Source organism: Myotis myotis, unplaced genomic scaffold, assembly GCF_014108235.1.
Source record: "Myotis myotis isolate mMyoMyo1 unplaced genomic scaffold, mMyoMyo1.p scaffold_m19_p_3, whole genome shotgun sequence".
Taxonomy (NCBI): Eukaryota; Metazoa; Chordata; class Mammalia; order Chiroptera; family Vespertilionidae; genus Myotis; species Myotis myotis.
Window position 1 is genome coordinate 26,812,104 of NW_023416335.1, and position 15,630 is coordinate 26,827,733.

General features: G+C 47.0%; 1 protein-coding gene across 1 annotated transcript in view; it reads right to left on the reverse strand.

Annotated features, from left to right (window-relative positions):
• Positions 1-1,968: 1,968 nt before the first annotated feature.
• LOC118651396 (coagulation factor X-like) overlaps positions 1,969-15,630 on the reverse strand; it is a 42,510-nt gene continuing 28,848 nt past the window's right edge. The window contains exons 6-8 of the mRNA XM_036300529.1: positions 7,539-7,801; positions 4,046-4,163; positions 1,969-2,748 (exon numbers count right to left, since the gene is read on the reverse strand). Coding sequence (XP_036156422.1) covers positions 2,150-2,748; positions 4,046-4,163; positions 7,539-7,801 — 980 coding nt within the window. The 3' untranslated portion in view covers positions 1,969-2,149. The remainder of the gene's footprint in view (positions 2,749-4,045; positions 4,164-7,538; positions 7,802-15,630) is intronic.

Sequence of the window (15,630 nt, forward strand, 5' to 3'; positions counted from 1 at the left end):
GCAGGTGACCACGCTCGGGGCAGCCCTGGGGAAGTCCTGTTGGAACCTCGTCGGTAACTGTATCCAGGGGCCTGCTTTGGGCATGGGAACTTTTTGTTCTGAGAAAGTAAAAATGGGACTTTATAGTTTACAGACATTTATGTGTGGCTCTCATTTCATCCTTACAATCATGATAGACGCTAAGTGTCACTTCCTTCATCTTTTCTCCAGAAGAAAACACGGAGGCTTAGGGAGAAGTGAAGTGTCTGTGGTACACGTGGGATTTGAACCCAGGACTTGCCCCCTCAGTGTCCTGATTGTCTCTGGGTCTGACCTGGTCCTGCTCAGAGGCCTCTCTCTTCAGGTGCTGTCAGGTGGGGCCCCACACAGGGCCTCCTGCACCTGCATGCCGGGCTTGTACCTTCCTCTCCAAATTCAGGGGCTCTGGGAGGCAGAGCTTATTTTGTGACCCTTCGCGACACAGGATTCCTTGTGCACAGGCCCCGACACAGACTTCTGGGAGGATAGCCCCTGCCTGGTGTGCCTGGTGGGGACTGCACGGCTGGAACCCTGAGTGATCTGTTGACCGACCACAGGACAAGTTGGCTCAAGGTCAAGAGGGCTGTGCCAGGATGGCTCCTTGGCCTTCCTCTCAGCCCCTCAGCTCAGCCATGGAGGCACAGGGCTTCTCTTGACAACTTGGCCTCACACACTCTGCTGGGGCCAGGCTTGGGGGCAAGGAGACGGAGTCCTGAGTCAGAGACCTCACAGTGTAGCTCATTTCTCACTTCTGCGCAGCTCAGTACATCCCCCCCCCCCCCTCCGCCCCCGGGAGAGCTTGGAGGGTAGCATGGTACCTGAGCATCAGGATCAGGATCATTGGCTGTTTCATCATCCAGCCCCTCCCTGAGGCTCCCACTTTCCACTCCCCTAATTCAGGGCCAAGGAAGTCTGGAAGGCACTGTCTCCAGGGAATACGGAGTCTCGGAGTCTCATTTCTTGGCTCTCATCAGGGCTAGTCTCTTTGCAACAAGTGCCCGGTGGCAGGGAAGTTCGAATCATCTCTGGTCAGCAGAAGCAGCTGCACCTTGGCAGCCATGCTGGGGAGGGAGGTGTGTGCTAGGTAGCGGGTGCACACCAGGTTAGGGCAAGGTGGGCCAGGCGTGGGCACATTTTAAAGGGCCCCAGGTGCACCTTTGTCTCTCTCTAAAAATCAATAAAAAGAAACATCCTCAGGTGAGGATTTAAAAACACACACACAAAAACAAATATAAGCACCCCAGGTGATTCTAGCATGAAGCCAGAAAGAAGAGCCAGTGGTTAAGTCAATGTTGAAATGCCCCTGCCAATGAACAGCTCTCTGGGCCTTCCCTTCCCAGGGAGTCTGCCTTTCACAGGAAGCCCCTGGGGGACACACTCCCACCCTTTTCTCTGTCCAGGTGAACCACAGCCCTGGGAGGCTACGCTGGACCTGAGGGAGAACCGACCCCGACCCCGGGGTACGGCCCCCCTTGCTGTGCCTTATCTCTGCTCCCAGAACCTTGGTCATTTATTCTCAAGGGTCCTGAGTATGGCCTGCCCAGAGGGCAGTTTAGGACAGTGATGGTGAACCTTTTGAGCTTGGCGTGCCACCATTTTGAAAAACCCTAACTTAACTCTGGTGCCATGTCACATATAGAAATTTTTTGGTATTTGCAACCATAGTAAAACAAAGATTTATATTTTTGATATTTATTTTATATATTTAAATGCCATTTAACAAAAATCAACCACAAAAAAGGAGTTTGCGTGTCACCTTTGACATGAGTGTCATTGGTTCGCCATCACTGACTTAGGACAATCAGAAACAGAAAAACGTGCTATGAATGGAAAGGGCCCCCAAGGTTTTGAGTGGAAGAGTCATCAGCAGAGTGTGAACCCCTGTTCTGTAAAGTATAACATTTCCAGGAGGAAGCTTCCAGCCAGTCAAGGGAAGGACAGGACCCAGTGTTCCAAATGACAATTTTATTTCCCACTTCACTAGAGCAAGGGCAAGGTCAGGCTAAGGAACCAACACAATCACCATAGAGAGGAAACTTACTCCAGGATTCAGCCTGTTCAGAGTGGCACGTGTTAACACTCAATGAGACACCAATGGCTGCCAGGGGTGTTGGGGGGCGGGGGGAGGGCATTAATCTAATGACAGGGGAGCGGCGGTGACTTCTGGCTCACCCTGGGGCCTGGTCTTGGTTTTTTTCATGGACCTCTCGATCCAATTGAGGAAGTTGGTGACTTTGGTGTAGACCCCGAACTTTCCTTTCCGTGCACATCCTTCTCCCCAGCTGATGATGCCCGTGATAAAGTAGGTGTCCTTGAACCGGGTGACATGGGGACCCCCGTCGTCCCCCTGACAGGCACCCTCGAGCTTTGAATCATAGCCGGCGCAGAACATGTTTGGGGTGATGCTGAAGCCGGTGGACAATTTGCATGTGTTCATGTCCACGTAGGGCACCTCCAGCATCTTGAGGGTGACGGACGTGCGGCCCATCTCGTGGATGCGCCCGAAGCCGCTCACGATGCCCGATTTCTGCGTCATGAGGGTGGACTCAGCCCAGTCCTTCTCCGGCAGGCAAGCAGGGGCCACGTTCATGCGGAATTTGATGGGCGTCTTCAGCTTGAGGAGGGCGATGTCACAGTTATAGGTCTTATTGTCAAACTCTTCGTGTTTTATAATCACCTCCACCTCGTGCACTGTCTCATTGCCGTCCTCCTTCTTTGTGTTTCGATCGCCTGGAAAATGGTGAGAGCACGGCTGTGTTAGGTCAGCCTGGGCCACGCGTTCTTGGTGGGTTACTTATTAAAGTAGCTATTGTTGTTTTTTCTACTTAAAAAAAAAAGGTATGTAGTCATAGGAAATTTGAAAAATATAAGAAATCATAAAGAGGTGAATTAAAATGACCTTCAATTTCACTATTTTTAGTCACATTTTTCTATGTACGTTCAGTTCTTCAGGGATTTCCAGTTCACTCATTTGTGTACCCATATTTCCCGAGGAGGTACTGAGTGCCAGGGACACGAGGGAGATGAAGGCCTGAAGGTCTACACCCGCGCTGTCTAGAGGCCACCACCAGCCACAGGGGCAATGGGCACTTGAAGTGTGGCTGGTCTGAACGGAGACTTGCTGTGAGTGTCAAATTTCAGACTTAGAGTGAGAATAATACTCAAAATAGCTCATAAATACGTCTACAATGGATTACATATTGAGAAATTCTGGGCGTGTTGAGTTAAATATGATATATTACTAAAATTAATTTCACCTGTAAGCTTTCAAAATGTATAGTGGAAAAGTTAATGTAACTAGCACATTAAAATTCATGTGGCTCACATTTGTGTCTTTCATCAGACAGCTCTAGAGTCTGGTAGGGAAGGACAGACATTACGAAATCATCCCACACAAAAATATAAGGAACAGAGAGACTCGGTGCGCAGATCGTCGAAGGGGCTCTGGAGGCCTCCCCAGAGGAAAGGTCGCTGAGAGGAGACCCAGTACTTGGGGCATGGACACCAAGATCCTCAGGGAGGACCATGATGGAGGAGAACTGGGCTGGATAGGACAACAGAGACTGTCAGCTTAGAAAGACTGACTAGACCTGCCCATTTTCCTCCTACCTCCACTCTTCTCCTCATCTTCACCCTCCTCACCTTCTTGTCTTCCTCCTCCTCTTCTCCCTTCTTTTTCTCATCCTTCTTTCTCTCCTCTTCTTCTTTCTTCTCCTTCCTTTTCTTCCCCTCTTCTATACTCCCTTCCCATCCCTTTCGACCTTCCCCTCCTCCTTCTCTTCCCCCTCCTCCTCATAGCTCACCTCTCCCTCTCTCCCCCCTCCTCCTTAGTGATCTCCTCCCCATCCCCCCCCTCCTCCTTTTGCCCCTTCTCTTCCTCATCTGTGAAACTCCCCCCACACACCCCCAGCCTGGATTCCAGTAATTTTATCTAGTGTTTCCAACAAATTTGATCAGTTCTAATTGTCTCTGAAAATTAGGCCGTGACAGTGGGACCTGCAGGGGTGACAGGTGTGGTGCCACTTACCTATCCTCACCTTGAATCGCTTTTCTTGGTGAAGACAGTGAGCGGCAGTGAGGATGTAGAACTCATTCAGGATGGTGCCTCCACAGAAGCCTTCATTGTTCTCCTTGATGAGCAGAGCCTGCAATGAGAACGCCAGGGTCAAACAGGTTGAACTTGACTTTCTGAGAATAGAAATTTGGAATCTGTAATTCAAGCTTTCCTCTTCATTGCTTCTGCCTGGATCAGGGCATCTCCCTCCTATCGCTGTGTGCCCACCTGAGCCTCCCCCACCCACACTCCTGCCCCCCCACCCCCACCCTACTGCCCTTTCCAAGGAGAGAGCTGTGGCATCTTCAGACTGGAACACAGGGCCGGAACCAGCACACCTACAGTGTTCTCCTGACCACTCGGGCTATGGCCCAACATGGCCAGTCCTGCAGACCTGAGCTTGCATCACCACACCTGTCCACCTGGCCATTCAGTCCTAGATCCTGGCACATTCTCTCTCTAAGAGGTGCCTCATGGTTGACCCCAGCCCACCTTCCCATCTCCTCCCAACCCACCACTCCCTGATTCCACAGCACGGGTGTGGGCAGCATCTCATGCCTTCTGGTCTTTGCTTTACCCACCAGGCAACAGACCCACTTATTCATTTACTCTACAGACATTTGCTGGGGTCCTACTAAGTGGCAAGTGTTAGCCACTGAGTAGAGTTATGTCACAATTTACCTGCCTTTTCCCCCACTGGGTCTACAAACTCACGCTGACAATGACTTGTCTTTTATTTGTTCTCGTTCTGTCACAGCACTCTCTAAAGAGTTATGCACAGATAAACAATTGTCACTGCGTTGAAGATCTTTATTGTCTCTGTCGCTATGAAGTAGAAGCCAGTCTGTGGACAAATGCTTGCCTACACTGGTGTGACTTGTGGCCTTAGAAGGGATCCACTATTCAAGCCAATCTCCCACAGCCCATGGAAGGCCACCGTCAAGGTTAATTTCTGTGGAATCTATGTGCCTACTTCTGTAAGGGGTTTTCACCCTGATTTTGGATTTGGGAGTGAGGAGTATTCCACCTGGGAGTGAGCATTGATGGGGCAAGTGAAAGTCACCACCCAAAATTCTCCTATATTTCTTTCCTCCCAAAACACTGAGCTTGCAAATCCAGAGATGGAGCATTTTTTTCTCCCCTTTATTACGGGAATTCCACATCCTTTAAGCAACAGTTATTGGCTGGGGATATGTGTGGGTAAATGAAACAAATAACATCAAGTTCTAAAAGAATTCTTGAAGATGTTCCTGTCTGGTATGTAGTACAGATGTTCCTTGACTTATAATGGGTCATGTCCTAATAAACCCATTGTAAGTTGAAAATGTGGTAAGTAAAAAATACATTCAATACACCTAACCTCCTAAGTATAATAGCTTAGCCTAGCCCACCTTAAAGGTGCTCAGAATATAATAGTCAAAGACACTCTGTGCCGAAACCGGTTTGGCTCAGTGGATAGAGCGTCGGCCTGCAGACTGAAGGGTCCAGGGTTCGATTACGGTCAAGGGCATGTACCTTGGTTGCGGGCATATCCCCAGTGGGAGATGTGCAGGAGGCAGCTGATCGATGTTTCTCTCTCATCGATGTTTCTAACTCTCTATCTCTCTCCCTCCCTCTCTGTAAAAAAATCAATAAAATATATTTAAAAAAAAACACACAAAAAAACACGACACTGTGAAGTACTGGTCGCTTCCCCTCTTGATCACCTGGCTGGGCTCACTGCCAGCATCAGGAGAGAGTATCATACTGCTCATGGAGAACCCGGGAAAGATCAATGTGTATCACTTTTATAACATTGTAAAACTGAACCATTGTAAAAGTCGAACCATCATAAGTCAGGAGACTTCTGTAATGTTTCTTTGCACTTTTTTTTGGTATAATTTATCAACTGTTAATACAACTTGGGTGATGAGTGAGGGAGAGCCAGTCTTTCTAAGACTGGACACCATCTGTTCTTCTTAAAGATGGAGATGAGGCAACTTGTGCAGACTGGAACCGGGAGAGCAAGAATCATGAATTCCCCCTACAGACTCATCGAGGAACCGGCTGGTGAGGATCCTTCTGCCCAGTCCCCTTCCCTGCCCCCTCTGCCCTTGGAGTCACATCTAAAATAACCCCCAGGGCTGACACCTCCACCCGGTGGGCGCTTGTCCTAGTCTTCCCAGTGTAAGTTTGATCTACACCCACTGGTACCACCTTGGTGGCCTTTATCACATCAACTTGAACTGTGGTCATTAGGGTGGACCTCACCTCCCTTTCCCAGATCTAGATGTCCACAGGTCAGAGAAACAGCTCTGATGATCTCACAGTCTACACACACAACCCCAACTCTGTGCCAGACATGCAAGTTCTCCATAAATACACGTGGGGTGAATGATGACTAGATGTTGAAATGTCCTGTATTGGCTCTTGATCATTCAGACAAATGCATGGCTGTCGTGTAGCTTGCAGATTAGGGTGAGCTTAGGTAATTGGCAGCTCTGGGATTTTGCTTGTTGGAGAAGCCATTTTGGCTTTGAACACTAAAAATGTATTAAGTCCAAGTTAGGATTGCCAGATAAAACAGCGGACATCCAGTTAAATTGGAACCAAAGGAATTGCAAATAATATTTGGTATAATAGCATGTCCTAAGTAATATCTGGTATATATTTAAATTACAAATTTTTCATTGCTTATCAAAAAATTCAAATTTAAGTGGAAGTCCTGTGTTTTTATTTGCTAAATCTGCCAACCTTAGTCCAAATGAACAACAAAAGGATTTTTTTTTTTTTTACCTTTGATAACAAATCGATGTATTTTTCTCTAAGGCAGTGGCTCTCAACCTTCTGGCCCTTTAAATACAGTTCCTCATGTTGTGACTCAACCATAAAATTATTTTTGTTGCTACTTTATAACTGTAATGTTGCTACTGTTATGAATCATAATGTAAATATCTGATATGCAGGATGGTCTTAGGCGACCCCTGTGAAAGCGTCGTTGGACCCCCAAAGGGGTCGCAACCCACAGGTTGAGAACTGCTGCTCTAAGGTACTCTCTGCCTCTTTAGAATTTAGGTGTTTCAATAAAAAGTTTTACCAAATTAGAAATGAAACAAGGAGAGTAAATCTTTCTGCCTCCAGTCAAAGAGAAGAGCCAGCAGAGACCTCACCCATAATCAGGGGAGCTGCCCTTTACCTGCTCATCCAAGGCCTGAGCTGGCACCCATCTTTCCTTCTGTAGGAGAGGTTTTAGGGCTCAGATCCTGAGCATGGGATGGGAATGGGCAGCAGGGCTGGAGGGCGTAGGCAAGGGTCCAGTTCCTTCTCATCTCAGGTTCCTTCAGCATGGGAGCTCAGAGCCTGCTGAGGGTCCACATGTGTGTGCGGGCATCATGATCCCGGCCTTGGCCTCCATGGCTGTGCCTGCATTGCCCAGCCAGAATGGATTGCCCATCCAGTTAACTCAGTGAACGTGGTCAGCACTTACCTGCCAGGGACACTCGCCATCATTGCAGTCCCTCCCTCCCACTATCCTGACAAGTGGGTTCTCCTCCTCTGCAGAACTTGGCTCTGTGTTATTCAAGCCCGGCAGATCTAAAGGGTTTGTGGTGGGATCCAGGTCTCCATCGAAAGGGTTCATGGTGGGATCCAGGTCTCCACTGTCTTCTGGGGTATCCTTGCTGCTATGGGTGGTCAGGGACCCCGGCCTCCTCCTCTGTGGCAGAGTAAGTTTCCCACAGGGATAAGGCTCTGGAAGAAAACCAATGGCCTGGGGCTTCAGCAAAGTGAAACCCTCCCTGCACCACATGCACAATTCATTAGGAGCAGGAGGCATAGGGAGGCCAGAGAGAGAGAGGCTCCGACCCCCAAGGTTACGGGTCAGGTCAGAGGGCCTGGAGAACTGCAGGTGGGGAAGCGTGAAGTGTGTGCTTGGTAACTGGGAAGGGTATGAGGAACTCTTGGGGTGCGGAGTGCCCTGTGTCTTGATCTCGGTGGCATTACACGGTGGACGTGACTGTCATGATGCAGGGAAAGTGCCCTTCCCGTCAGTGCCCACACTGTGTGTCAGTCTCACCTACAGGACCTGCTGCAGACACCGGCTCTGTGGCTGACCAGGATGCTGAAGCATTGAAGGGGATGTCTACAAGCTACTTGGAAAATGCACCCACATACTACAGAGGCTGACAGTGGACAGAGGACACAGAGGGGCAGGCAGGCGATGAAGCAAGCAGAGAGGTTAATGGTTGAACCCAGGTAGGCACGTATGGGTGCTCACTGTCAAATCCTGTCAACCCTGCTGTGTGTGCGAACATTTTCTAATAAAATACTGTTCTTGTTGTTTTTTTAAATTGTTCTGGGAAAAAGGGACAACATATGCAAACAATCTGAGCCATAAGAAGGAGCACTGCACAACATGGCTTTGTATGATAATGTCTATCAGGGATGACTACCCTTAAAATCACCAAGCTCAGGGGAGATGTCAGCAAATACCAGAAAGCTTCCTTTCTGTATTATTACCAACTAAGAAATTGAGGCGGAGAGAGGGGCCAACACTGGACAGAGAAAGGGAGAGGTTGGAGGCCCATCAGAAAACAGAGGACAACCAAGCTGGTGACATAGGTAAGCACCTGGACTCGCTGCCTCACACAACCACATTAAAACTACAACTAAAAGACAAAACGAATAGCATCCAGAACCACGGTAAGGCTGGCTGAGTGGAAATTTTACAACTAAAAGGAAAGAAAAAAGTGCATTGAGTTCAGTAGGAGGTGCATAGGTGTGGAAGTGTGGAGGTATGGAGGCTCACATGAAAGGGGCTGCAGCTGGGTACAAGGTTGTCTTTTTCAACTGGGAGGGAGATACAAGCTCCCGACTCCTCTGAAATCCAGTTCTGGGCGAGAATCTGGAGACCCAGACTCATAAGGAGAGAAACTGTACTGTCTGGCATAGGGCTGGAACGTGAGGGCGGCTTTCTCGCAGAGGTGCTTGCAGGGTTCATTGATCCTGCACAGGGCAGAGGGACATATTGACCCAGGGACCTATCGGGGGAGGGCCGATGGCAACCATTGCTGTTTGCACTGCACCATTGCTCCCTGAGACCACACCCCACCCAATTTACAACCCCACCCAAGCTGTGCCCTGAGACTTTTGCATACAAATGGCCTGGCCTTTCTCCCCCTAAAAACCTGTCAAACTGCAGCTGGGTTAGAGAAACCCAGAGCTTCCAAAAGGCCTAAGGCTGTCAGCAGCCTGCATTACTTCACAGTTGTGCCTCATCTGGGCACCTCCAAACCCCTAACAAAGAGGAGGAATCTGCAGATCTCTCTGTAGCTCCTGTTGGGTGGCCTCAGGCAGTGGGTGACTTTGCACCCCCTTGGAGATCCAATAGCCAGTCTACCCAGTGGTCAGAGTGAGACCATCCAGATTAAAACCCTTAACATCCATAAGAGACACAGTCAGGGGGGCAGACTCATTGAGCACCAAAGCCCCACTGAAGCAAGTCCTGCCCCATAAGGGTGTCTCCAGCACAGAAGTTCTCCCATTGTAGACACAACTGGTCCTCACAGCCAATTGGCACGGAGGTCAATTCCTCCCAGTGACACCAACAGCAATCAAGGCTTTACTACAACAAGACTGTGCACACAGCCCATAAAGGGGTGCACCAAGAGTGTCCACCTCAGGCAATTAGGGAGGCTGAGCTACTGGGCCCTATAGGCCACCTAGCACAGAAAGCCACTCTGTCAACACAGGGAACCAGCCAAAACGGGAGACAAAGAAACAGGTAACAAATGAAAGAAATGGAGGAAAGCAAACTCCTGTATATAGAGTTCAAAACCACGGTTATAAGGCTACTCCAGAATTCTCTAGAAAGTTCTGAGAAATATAGTGAAACCCTCAAGCATATGAAAAAGGACCAATTAGAAGTTAAGCATACACTGACTGAAATAAAGAATAATATACAGAGCTCCAACAGCAGACTAGAGGGTCCCAAGATCAAGTCAAAGATTTGAAATACGAAGAAGCAAAAAACACCCAACTGGAAAATCAAAAGGAAAAAATAATACAATACAAAAATATGAAGATAGTGCAAGGAGCCTCTGGGACAACTTTAAGAGTACCAACATCCAAATTATAGGGGTGCCAGAAGAAGAGAGAGAGAGCAAGATATTGGAAACGTATTTGAAGAAATAATGACAGAACACTTCCCCTACCTGGTGAAAGAAATAGACTTACAAGGCCAGGAAGCTCAGAGAACCCCAAACAAAAGAAATCCAAAGAGGATCACACCAAGACACATCGTAATTAAAATGCCAAGGACAAAAGACAAAGAGAGAATCTTAAAAGCAGCAAGAGAAAAACAGTTAGTTACCTACAAGGGAGTACCCATACACCTGCCTGTCAGCTGATTTCTCAACAGAAACTTCACAGACAAGAAAAAGCTAAAGGAGTTCATCACCACCAAACCAGTATTATATGAAATGCTGAAGGGTATTCTTTAAGAAGAGGAAGAAGAAGAAAAAGGTAAAGATAAAAATTATGAACACCAAAGTGACAACAAATACATATCTGTCAACAAGTGAATCTAAAAATCAAGTGAATAAAAAATCTGACGAACAGAATAAACTGGTGAATAGAATACAATCAGGGGCATGTAGAAAGGGAATGGACTGACATTTCTCTGGGGAAAGGGAGTGTGGGGGGTGCAGGAAGAGTCTGGCCAAAAAGCACACACCTATGGACGAGGACAGTGGGCGGGGGGCAGGGTGATGGCGGAGGGTAGGGTGGGAAACCGGTGGAGGGGAGCAATGGGAGGAAAAAGAGGAACAACTGTAATAATCTGAACAGTAAAGATTTATTTAAAAAAGAAAAAAAAAAACAGATGGCTCCTTTCTGCTTCAGTGGGTTTGCGTAAAATCAGATAAGCAGAACATAGTTCTTTTTAGTGTTTGCGAGGGCTCCAGCAGGATCTGAAGGACCCCTCCCCACCCCCAGCAGACTTGTGCTGTGTTAGCTGGAGATAAAGAGTTTGGTGATGATATTAGTAATCAAAGTCCTTTGAAATACTGAATTGGGAAGTTTACCTGACCTCCCCCCACCCCCAAATCACACTTCATTAAATTGATTTGTAATTATTCCTGGAATTTAAACAAAATTTGCGTGCATGTTACAATCAACCCCCTATTGTTGAACCAGCATAAGTTTAAAAATCTCATAACCAATGGAGATGTAAATGATACTGTCTTTTACTTGTTGAGAGAGTTAATGTTATTTAATTGTAGTCATTCTGGAATGTTCCTGCCTTGTGGAGAGGGCCTGGGACTTTGCATTTGTACACCCTCACCCTCACTAACCCCCCTCGAACAGTTGATGCTGAAGCTGTGGGTCAGTCAGGGAACCTGGCTTTGCAAAACAAGTTGGTGCCTTTGTGAGACAGAGAAAGGAGTGGCGCCTCAGCACCACTGGCTCCAGTTTGGCCCTGCAGCATAGGAGGACCTTTCTACATGTGTGAGACCCCAGGGCCTGGCCCGTACTCAGCCCCTTAATAGGCCATGCCCTCCCGAGCTTCTAGGCCAGACTCATTGTGTCCAGCTTTAATCAAAGAAAATAATAAATAAATTTGATTAACATTGAGGCCCACACAACCTAAATTAGTTCTGTTTTGTTGTTGTTAATCCTCACCCGAGAATATTTTTTCATTGATTTTTAGGGAGAGTGGAAGAGTGAGGGAAAGACAGAGAGAAACATCAATGTGAGAGAAACACACCAATTGGTTGCCTCCTGCACGAGCCCCAACCAGGGTCCTTACTGGGAAAGAGCCTGAAACTGAGGTGCGCTCCCTTGACCAGAATCGAACCCAGGACCTTCTGGTCCACAGGCTGAAACACTATCCACTGAGCAAACCACCTAGGGCCTAAATAGTTCTCGAAGGGCCTTGGCTCCCCTCTTTCTAACTCTCCATCTCCTACAGTCAGGCCTGGGCTGCCCTCACCCGACTTCACTCCCATCTTGGTTCATTCTAACTCCCAGTCTCTCAAGCCTCCTGTCCTATCCAGGGGTACAAATCAGGCCTCCACACACTCATTACATAGTTAGGGTTTGCTACGAATCAGGCACTGTGCAAAGTGCCCTCCATGCATTGCTCCCATAATTTGCACATTTACTAAGCAGTTAGGTAATATCACCAGCCCAATTTTCAGGCAGCTCCCAGAAACAGGGGTTTGTCTCCAAATCTGCGGCCCACCCCGGCTGCTCCAGCTGTCCTGAACTGGCCTCTCTGACTCAGGGAGCCCTGGTGGAGTGGCCCGATGCGCCTGTTACCTGTGGAGATGCAGGACTTGCCATTGTCATCCAGGATGTACCCACTGGCACAGGAACATACCACGGAGTTCTGCTCCTCTCTGCAGAACTGGTCGCAGTCCCCGTTGTCCAGGCTGCAGAATTTTCGCATGGCTGTAAGGGACGCATGTTGGTTCTCAGGACAGGCTGAGGAAACTGAGGCTGCAGCTGGCCGGGAGGAAGGACAGCAGCCCCAGGGGGACATACACCACCTACAGCAGCCCCTGGCTAGAACAAAAGGCCGGAGCCACATGTCCCATGCACATCAGCTGGTGCAAACAGGATGGGCTGCCCAGAGCAGCTGGTGGGGTGACAGGACCATGCCTGTGCGTGTGCTCTTCTCACTGCCCAGGCTGCCTGGGGAAACCATGGCGGACAGTTAGGGCGAGAGCTGAGTATCTGCTGGGCCCCGGCACCAGCCTTCCAGGAGGTCCTTACATAATCTGAACATGGCCAGTGAGGGCCCTGGAGGCTGGAAGGGTCTGAAGTTCAGCGCTAAGAAGGAACATGGGTCCTGACCAGCTTGGAAGGGCTGCCTGCAGGAGGCTGGGTTCCTGGCCAGGGGCTCAAGAGGAGTCTGGTGGAGTGGCCAGAGGCCCACCCACTCTGAGGCAGAAGAGTCCCTGTGTAATAAGGGTCTCAGAGACGGGTCTGGGCCCCAGTGCGGTGGGAAGAAGAAACAAAACAGGCAGTCCACATCCAGGAGGCAGGCCAACCTGAGTGCCAAACTGGCCCTTCTGTCACTTGTGTTTTGAGGAAGTTATTTCCACCTACGGGCCTGGGTTTCCTCACTTGTAAAGTGGTGGAGGCCGTACCACCTCACAGGATAACCTCAGGGGTCACAGGAAGCTCTTGGCGCAGTGTCCGTGTGGACCCGAGTCTCCCTGGACCTCAGATCCGCAGCTCTGCCTGAGCCAGAATCACCCACCTGCTTCCTGTGTGCACTGAACTCAACCTCCAAACTTACATCAGTGATGCTACCCTAGCCGTTTACACTCCACACTTGGGTTTTGATGAAAAAGTAATTATAGTGCAAAGATCAGCGTTAATGAAACTTTAGAAAACATTCACCATGGCCCTGGGGTCAGAGCCAAAAGGTGTGGAAGAGCGGCAGCTCTGGATTGGGATGAAACGATGCCTAATTGATATTCCCGGCAGAGAAAATTCTGAAATAATCTAATTCAAGAGCACATTCCAAAGATTATAAATTAAGTAATAAAAAGAATAGCAAATCTTCTCTTTAGGGAAATCTGGTTTAATATTAAAGCTAATTTTTATTTAAAAATTAACCAGCATATTAGGAAAGCTTCTAGTGACTTTTTTAAGTAAGAGTAATTAAATGTTCCAAATTTTTATAATTGGACAATCCCTAACAGTTAGTATTGGCATGTGCACTGATAAATGTGAAGTGTGGTGATTTAGAATCATTGCTCAGGACCACAAGGAATATAAGTAACAACGATGAGGGATACATTCTACTCCAAGAAGGAAGTCAATTCTCATTACTGTTAGTGGGCCACATGCTTCATGAATGAGGTGACTGTGTGTTTCACTGAACTCCAACACTGAGTGGATTGTGGGGCCATTAATTTTTGTTGTTTTCTGTGACTACAGTGGCCCTTCATAATGGAGCACAGACATCAGAAGTGACATGAGATTGTTCCCTTGGACATTTTGACTTTTTCCCTCTTTCCCACATTCGATTCTTCAGGTAACTTGGACTTGAAGGCCTACCAAAAAGAGGAACTTACGTAATTCACAGTTTCTGCCTTCATATCCTTCCTGACAAGTACAGTTATATTCCCCAAGGCCGTCCTTACACCTGCCCTGATTCAGGCAGGGATTGCTTTCACACTGGTCACCATCTGCAAAGAAAGGGTTTGGAAACTGAAGCTTGCGGGCAATTTCCATCACCATGGAAATGACTTTGCTGTGTTGATCTTGGCACACATTTTTTCAGATAACTCAAATGAACGTGGACTTCTTCCTGTTTTCCTGTAAACAATTTCTCCTAACAGAACTTCACTGTATCCTCACCTTTTGTGGCTCTGTGTAGATGATGCTCTTATCTTACTGGAACATTGACTGAGCTTCCCAGTGTTTGCTGAAATGTTTGACAGAATTTTTACATTAGAGTGAAGAGCTCTAGGATGGCGACTATGTGGGACCATCTGGAAGGGGGAAGATATGTGATTGTTTGACACTGGATAACAGAGATATTAGGGTTCCTGTTTCCAAATGCTCTGGGGTAAAATGAGAATGCAGAGACAACTGCCCAGCACCAACACGGGACTTCACATTTCTTGGTGCATTTGTGCAATCTAATTTAGAGATAAGTCCAATAGTCATTTTGAGAAATTTGAATGGTGTTGCCAGAATGAAAACATTAGTCAGGATTAATGCTATTTCAGGTGGTATAAGGGTTGACTCAAGATGCGTACCTTATTATAGGATCCAATCTTTCCGACTCTATTTTTTTCCTAATAATTCTTGGATTTTTAAAATTATCACTAATTTGGTATTTTCAAATGAGAACATACTGATTTAAATCTATATGTAAGTGGCAACATTAGGATTAGTGTAAAGTTACTATAAAAAACTATTTTACAATGACTTATGAAAAGCTCAGACTGAACAAGTTAAATATATAGGATTTTAAACAGGAACAGAAAGGCAAGTCAGGAAGCATTTTCAAAGTTCAAACACAATTTCTCCAACTTAAATATCCTAATGAACCCTTCTCACTTAAGGTTAAAATAGAAAACATCTCACCTTTGTATTTATTCCAGAATTCATTCTAAAAAAGAAAAAATATTTTAAAGAACATTAGGGAAAGCACAGACATTTTACACCTATAACAAATTATAACCTAGTAACTCAACTTGAATAGGATACTTTCCCAAACAGAGGTCATTTTCCGAAACAAATTGCTCTAGAACTATTCAATCTAAACAGGAAAGTTTTTTTAAATCTTCTGTATCTATAAAGGTGCAGATGGTGGCTTCAATCACCATCTCTGTTGAATATTGAAAGTGTATTTTCAAGTGAATCTCCAAGAAATGGATTGTACCAAAATGCATTGCTCTGTTTGCTACTCCAGTAAATGGTCTTTAGTTGAAATATTGGGGTCAAAGATTCAATAAAGAAATGAATTATTGGTTAACAATCATGGTAATTTTGAAAATGGTAATTGGTAATTAATCAGGGCATCCACGAGCCTACATTAACTAAAAAATGTTCAC